This window comes from Alexandromys fortis, unplaced genomic scaffold (assembly GCF_014885135.2).
Source record: "Alexandromys fortis isolate MF-2015 unplaced genomic scaffold, M_Fortis_MF-2015_v1.1 scaffold_538, whole genome shotgun sequence".
Lineage (NCBI taxonomy): Eukaryota > Metazoa > Chordata > Mammalia > Rodentia > Cricetidae > Alexandromys > Alexandromys fortis.
The window spans coordinates 32,543-39,767 of NW_026068406.1; the positions used below are offsets into that span (position 1 = coordinate 32,543).

Genomic DNA, 7,225 nt, shown 5'->3' on the forward strand with positions numbered 1-7,225 from the left:
CTAGACAATAGATTTTGTCCTCTCTATCACACACCTAAACATAGAAAGTAACTATGAGAACGTGTGCTATGCTAACTCTGTGACTTGTATTTATTATTCTATTATTTCTAAAGGAGGAGAAACAATTACTTTTCCTAGGCATATCTCAGTCCCTCTACAATGCATGATAAATAACTCCTCTATTCCATCAGCTTGCAAAACTATGTGTCTATTTCAAAATAGCCAGTAAGGTTCCTGTTTCAGCACAATACAGTCACACCCCTTATGCAAAATAAGATATACCAGCTTAGAACCTAGTATCTGCAGATTAGCACCCGGAGTCTCACCAGCACAGACACTGCACTGAGCAAGTCCTTTGCTCTCAACATGCTTGACCCGGACTCCTGGCCTCACACTCCTCACGGTGTCCTGCTGCTGACCCTACTGCTGGGACTCCCAGGTGAGCATGCTCAGGAGTACAACCATACCTCCTGAGTGAAGGGGAAAGTAATGACTCAGGACTCCCAAGGTCAAGTTCTCAGACCCAGTTCTCAGGACAAAAATTTATTTACCCCAGAGAGACAATGACAGGAAGCAGAGAAAGAGGGGAAAAAAACCAGGGAAAAGAAGATGGAATATTTGTCCTGGAGAAACAAAGTACTGCCTCTGAATAAAGAAGAGACAGGCATGGCACATAGGAAAATATCATTTTATAAAGGAAAAATAGGAAACCCAGTGTTAGAAAGAGGTGCTTAATTAGGCATGTTAATTAGGTGAGCCCAAGAAGGCTTTTGATTGCTGGATTTTAATACATTGATAACAGAACGTTGGCAGTCAGCCTCAGGAAAAGGGATTGTCCAAATAAGAGAATAGACCTTAGGGTACTAGCTTCAAGAATGTAATCTGATGGTTTTTAGCAAGGCAGAAAGAATTAGGGAGAAGGTCAATATCTGTTAGAGCCACATGCTCCAGTGGGCTAGTGTCCTCTTCACTGTGAATAGAACTGCCACAGGAGAGAATCTCAGAACTTTGTTCATTTTCTAGAGGCAGTGTCTGGAGTATTGCTCTGTGAGTCCATGGGTTCCCATAGGTGACCAGAAACATTCTATCTGGAAATCATTAAAACACAATTTAATTTTTATAGTATTACAGCTAACAAATTTACTTCAGTAGAACCCCACTTAAATCCATGGAACTCTGTGTCCCATCAGAGACAGCATGTCAGTTCCAAAGCTGTGGATGGCCTATCTCCACACTCGGCACTCTCTGCTCCCTTTCTGAGTTGAGGGCAGTGACATGGCTAGAGGGAAGTGTCTCTGGCAGTGCGCAGCCACCATACTTCCCACTAAGTTTCCTCATTCTGTCCTCCAGTTCCTTCATCTGACCACAAACTTCTCACTGAGTGCTGCTGTCTTACTAGTGCTTGTGTTTTATTGGTAGGGTTGCCACGGCACTGTACACAGACTGGTAATCAATAAAATCAATAGTCATTCATTTTGGCACCGTTCTGGAGGCTGGAAACCCAGGGTCAAGATGCCCACTAAGATACTTTCTTCCGTGATGCCTCTCCTATTGTGAATCCTACCTTCTCCTTCTCTCCACACAGGATCTCACTTCAGACTGTCTCTGTTGATCTTTTGTTTCTTGGAACGAAAGCAGTCCCATTGGGTTAAGATCCACCTTAATTGACTTTTACTCCTTCAAAGACCCTGTTTCAAATATAGTCACATTATGAGGTACTGGGCTATGGCTTTGCTATGTAGAGTGTAAGCAATTCATCTAGACCAATTACTCACACATCCCTGATCTTGTTGATATTCTCCAGGGAGCTTTGTTTCCCTTCATCAATAAGAATTATTGACACTCTGAGTGGTCCCTGCCATGATTCTCAAAGGTTGTTTGTCCTCAGTTCTTTCTTTGTTCGTTAGAAAAACTTGATGACTTCAGGTCAGGGCTTATCAGCCCTCAGGCTCCCCACTTTTGTTAGGGGAGCTATTGTGTCATCTGATAATAGAAGTCAAACTTTTAACCTGTCCTCACTGTACTCTCGCTGCAGCTGATACTAGCAATGATTGATAAGACCTTCTGGTGATTATAGCACTTTCTGAAACTTTTGTTTTTCATTTTCTCAAATTAATATAAAATTACATCTTTTTTCCCTAGTCCGATTCTCATATTCATCGACTCTGTTTCTTTAACTCTTCTCACTTTCTCTTTCTCCCTCACTCCCTTCATATGCATATCTCCTCTGTATCTCTGTTTTTGTCTCTCTTTCAAACACACCCACACACACATTTCTAAATATATAAAAACAATTTGCTCAGTCCATATACTGTTACAGGAACAAAGACAACACCAATACACATGACAGCATTAAAGGAGAATATTTTTCACTGACAGACATTGTGTGTCCTTGCTCTGTCTTTATATTCACATTTCAGCCTTGTTTGCATTATTCCTGTCTACCTACCATGATCATCTGTTTTCCTTTTTGGCTTTTATTGGCTATTTATCTTGGGAGTTTACTTCAGTATTGTGAAGTTGTCTAGTACAAATGTCATACTTGGAGCATGAAATATACCCAAAACTTCATGTATTAAAGCCTTCGTTCCCAGCTGATGGAACTACTGTGAGAGATGATTGGGTGTTAGAAGGTAAGGTGGACATGAGCAATATTGCCCCATTATACTCTGTCTTCATGAGGAGGTTCTGCCTCCCCTGAGACCACAGCAATGGAGAAAGTCAGCACTGTGATCCGTGAACTCTCTGAAACATGGAGTCAGTTGTAATATTATTTCTTTGCACCCTCCAGTATTTTTCAAATCAATAGAAAGATAATTTAGCAAGCCATAACTATCACCAGATGTACATCTATACCTAGAGCTAGATACAGCTCTGTAATCTGGACCAAGCTCCATGACACCATGCAGATACTCAGTGTCAGTGAACGACCCATGACCCAGAAAATGAGCTGAGGAATTACTTTTCAGTGTCGTGAGCTTGAGCACTCACCATGTCCCAACCTCTATAGAATGTACTCCACTGCTCTACCTCATGTGGACCTACATGTCAGGTTAATGCTCTTGTCACACTGCCACAGCAAAGAAGAAGAAGCAGATGCACAAACAATCCTTATGGCAACGTCTAGAGCTGTGGTTTGAATTCAGGCTGATTGACTGAGGTCGTAGGATTCACCATCACTCCTCCCAGAGACTTTCTTCTATCCCATGAGCTTTAGCTGGTGAAATGGGGACAGGGTCTGTGGGTCTCTGCTCCTGTGCTCTTCAGCTTTCTTACATGCAAACAGTTTTTATTTGGAAATTCATTCACATAGGAAACAAGATTTCTATTTCTACATAAATCAGCAATTTCAAATGGGTTTGAGTCACATGGGAAGATACATACTGAGCAAATCACACATAAGGGAGAATTTGTTGAGTCCTGACTATGACGTAGAGACTGTTGACAAAACGGATCCACTATCCTTCACTTTTACTCTTATGTAAAGTGCTCTTTTCTCTTCTTTGCTGAAACAATTTTCTCTTGCATCCTGTGGTACTTGACAGACTTGAGTGTGGCTGTTGTTGCTGTTCCTCTGGATATATTGAATATTGAGGCTGCACTCCCTATGGTAGTGTTCTGGGATTTCTGTGGACTCACGGATGAGGGTATGAAACTATCTACCTTCCACAGCCCTAACTGTTTGAACTCAGAAACTCTTCCCTTGCTTAGATAGTACACAGTTACAGCAGCCTGAACTCTAGAGATGGGACAGAGAAGAAGGATGGAGTTTCTCCCAAGCAAAGCTGCTGTGCAGACTCCAATTCTCCCTAAATCAGCTAAAACCGGGAAGGACTGGATGCTTCTACTAGCTGTGATCATCTTCATCCATGCAAACACAATTTGATGAGATTCTCAAATCCACTCTTCAAAGCAGATTTCACAGATGTCAGGATAATTAATTCAGTTTTCTGTTCTCTCCTCCCAGAAACAGAAGGTCCTAACACTCACTTGATGACCTCTCTCTCTCTCTCTCTCTCTCTCTCTCTCTCTCTCTCTCTCTCTGTCATAGTTGGTTGCCTCAAGGAGGCTACTGCTTTAGTTCTTTGTGAAAGATGAGGTGGGTCCTGGGCACATGACATTGAGTTTTAAATCTCCCCATATTTACCATTTTACTTTTATAGAATCAAACTACTTTTTATGTTACAAAGACATTATTTCATTTTAGTTCCTATTGAGTATGTTAGAGCATCGTTGTTAATAAGAAATGTTGCAGAAGAATGACTAATACTCATATGTCGTGTTTAAGCAAGTCTACTAGAAAATCAAGCCATACATACTCTTTCACAAAGTTGCCGTATGCTTTTGGTTTCAGTTATCAAGGGAAGCAGATTTTCCACATCAGACATTCTTGTTTGAGACCTAGCAGTGTCTCTCACCCTTCCTAGCAGCCTCAGGTGTATGTCCTTCCCTAAGGCTATTAATGAGAACCACAAGGTGGAAGATTAGAGTCACCATTGTCAAAAAGCCTAAGTAGAAGTTGGGAGCTCGGGATGCTTTATGAAATTTTAAAATTCAGAATACACTCCGAGTTGTATTGTCTTCTAAACTAGGCCTTACTCTCTGGGATTCTTTATTTCAACACAAGGGAAACCCATTAGCATTTCCTGAAGGACAGGTATTGATATCGCCAAACAGGAATCATTGTAATAAACTCAGATTTTTAACTACAAAGCCTGTTTTCTCTCTTGTGTTGGTCCCATAGTTTTGCATTGTGTGGAATCCTGGGTTTTATTTAAATTCTGGATGTGTTTTCTCTTTTAGAACTGTGAGAACACACACTGTCTCACGGCCTCCTGGATGCTAACACTTCTGATAAGAGCTGTGATCCTATCATTAAGCAGGACAAGATGAGTCATGCTCCATCTAGGGAGCACTCAGCATTCTCTTTCTACTCTGCTTTTGTCTGTTGGATTCTAGCGTCTGCTGGTGTGTGTCTCTGAGTTTATCTCACACTGAATTAGTCAGTTGTTGGATTTATTGTTCTTATATTTTAATAAATCAGGAAAGTTTTAGACAACAGTTGTTTTCCAACTGTTCTTGTCACTATACTCCAAATACATTTTTTTCTCTTTATTGTACCTCTGCCCCTGGAGAGCTGCCTAAGTAATGTTATAGTACACATTTCCATCATTTTAGATATTTTTTGTAACCTGCTAAATCTTCTGTAGACCCTGCCCAAGGGACTAATAAATTATATACGCCTCATATGTTGACTCATGAGTTGACTCCTCAATATCATTTGGTTTCTTCTCATAGTTTCTCTCAGTTTGGTGTTATATTTTGCTATTCAGACTCTTCACTTTCTTTAGAACTTTTCCTTACTTTCATTTTGCTCTTTTCATATCTTAAATGAAAGTTGCACAGTCTTGGTCCAGTCGTATAGGACAGTGCAGTACAATGCAGTCCTATAAGATCACCAAGTCCAGGCAAGAAGAGACAGATGTGTCAACTATAAGACTTAAAGTAACTGAGTAAATAAGATGCTGTGATGAGAAAACAGGCAACAAGAGAGACTGATCCCAGGTGACCACATCATGTGCAAAAGAAAAAACAGGGCCTCCTGGAGAGTGAGGCACTGTGACCCCTTGGTAGCGGCCATGTCACACCAAACTGGAACTTCTTACCTCCAAAGCGTGAAATAAAACTTTTCTGTTGTGTCAAGCCATTAACTTTGTAGGAATCTGTTGTGTCATCCTTCAAGTTAATATAATGTTGGGGCCAGAGAGAGATAGTTTAGGGGTTAAGACCACTTGCAATTCTTTCATGGGACCCAGGTGTAAGTCTGAGCACCCACATGGTGACTTATAACTATAAGTTATAACTATAACTTCAGTTCCAAGGTCTGTGACAGCAAACTGATAGCTTAAACAGGGTTTATTTCTCTAATTAATGTGATGGTATTGCATGTTGGGAAATATCTATGGCATTGTCACCCCACCTGGTAAAGCAACTCGCCTGACCTGGGGCCTCACCTAGAATCTAGTAATCAAATGTACATCTCACCAACTATACCTCACAGTTAACGTTTACATCACTGGTTTCAAAGAGTCATGTAATCACATCCAATACTGTTGTATAAGAAGTGCAACATGCCATGTGCACAGAAAAGGAAAATCAACTAATACTGGTATGAGAATGTCAAACAATACTGGGGCTTCACGAAAATACTGCCAAAGACTCAGTGTCTCTGTGACTCATTTCCTCATCTCTTCCATTCCTTTGCTAAGAGGCCCAAGTGAGGGGAACCGTGATCACCCTATGCTGAGGTCTAGGAAGTAGCAGCATTTTATGACAAACTAGAGGAACCTGTGGGTTGTGGGTTCTCGTCATGATGAGCACTAACTGATGTTTCCTGCAGAAGCAGCTTCACGGGAGCTGAAGGTGATTCAGCCTGAGAAATCAGTTTCTGTCCAAGCTGGAGAGTCAGCCACTCTGAACTGCAATGTGACGTCTCAGCTATCTGTGGGGCCCATGAAGTGGTTCAGGGGCACAGGACAGAGTCGGCAACTAATATATGCTTTCACAGGAGAGAAGTTTCCCCGAGTCACAAATGTTACAGATATTACAAAGAGAAACAACCTGGACTTTTCCATCCGCATCAGTAATGTCACAACTGATGATGCTGGTACCTACTACTGTGTGAAGTTCCAGAAAGCAGACTGTGACAAGGAGTTTCTGTCTGGGGGAGGCACAGTGCTGTATGTCCTTGGTAAGTACTGCATTGTCCTTGTCCCTCATATCTCCAAAAAGGCAAAATGTGTCCAAGATTGTGTGATCAACAATAAAGACGCAAGCCTGTGAGTGATCCTCATGCTCATAGGGAGACTTAACCTAGCTGTGGGCCAAGGAAGCTGAGGAGAGGACATGCTATGGGCTAGCGGTGCCATTTCTGGTAAATGGGGGTGAACCCATACCCTTGCCTGCCTCACAATACCTACCCTTCTCAATCTGCCCCTGTCTAGTGACTACATAAAGACAGCTGATGCCTCGTTCAGGGACAGGACAAACCTGGCCTACCGCCTCCAGAGTGTATTACCTCACCCAATTAAGTCTTCTCTTTCTGCCAGACAACCTGGGCCGAGTGTATGCTAGGTTCTATTCTAGATGTCAAACAGAGAGTAAGAAGCAGGCAAGCATGAGCTCTTTCTCCAAGATGTAAGTCTCCCCCCTCCTAAGAGGAAAA

General features: G+C 41.8%; 1 protein-coding gene across 1 annotated transcript in view; it reads left to right on the forward strand.

Moving 5' to 3' along the window:
• The first annotated feature begins 366 nt into the window (after window positions 1-366).
• LOC126495612 (signal-regulatory protein beta-1-like) overlaps window positions 367-7,225 on the forward strand; it is an 11,112-nt gene continuing 4,253 nt past the window's right edge. Inside the window, exons 1-2 of the mRNA XM_050133216.1 lie at window positions 367-439; window positions 6,401-6,839. Of these exons, the coding sequence (XP_049989173.1) occupies window positions 367-439; window positions 6,401-6,839 (512 nt within the window). The remainder of the gene's footprint in view (window positions 440-6,400; window positions 6,840-7,225) is intronic.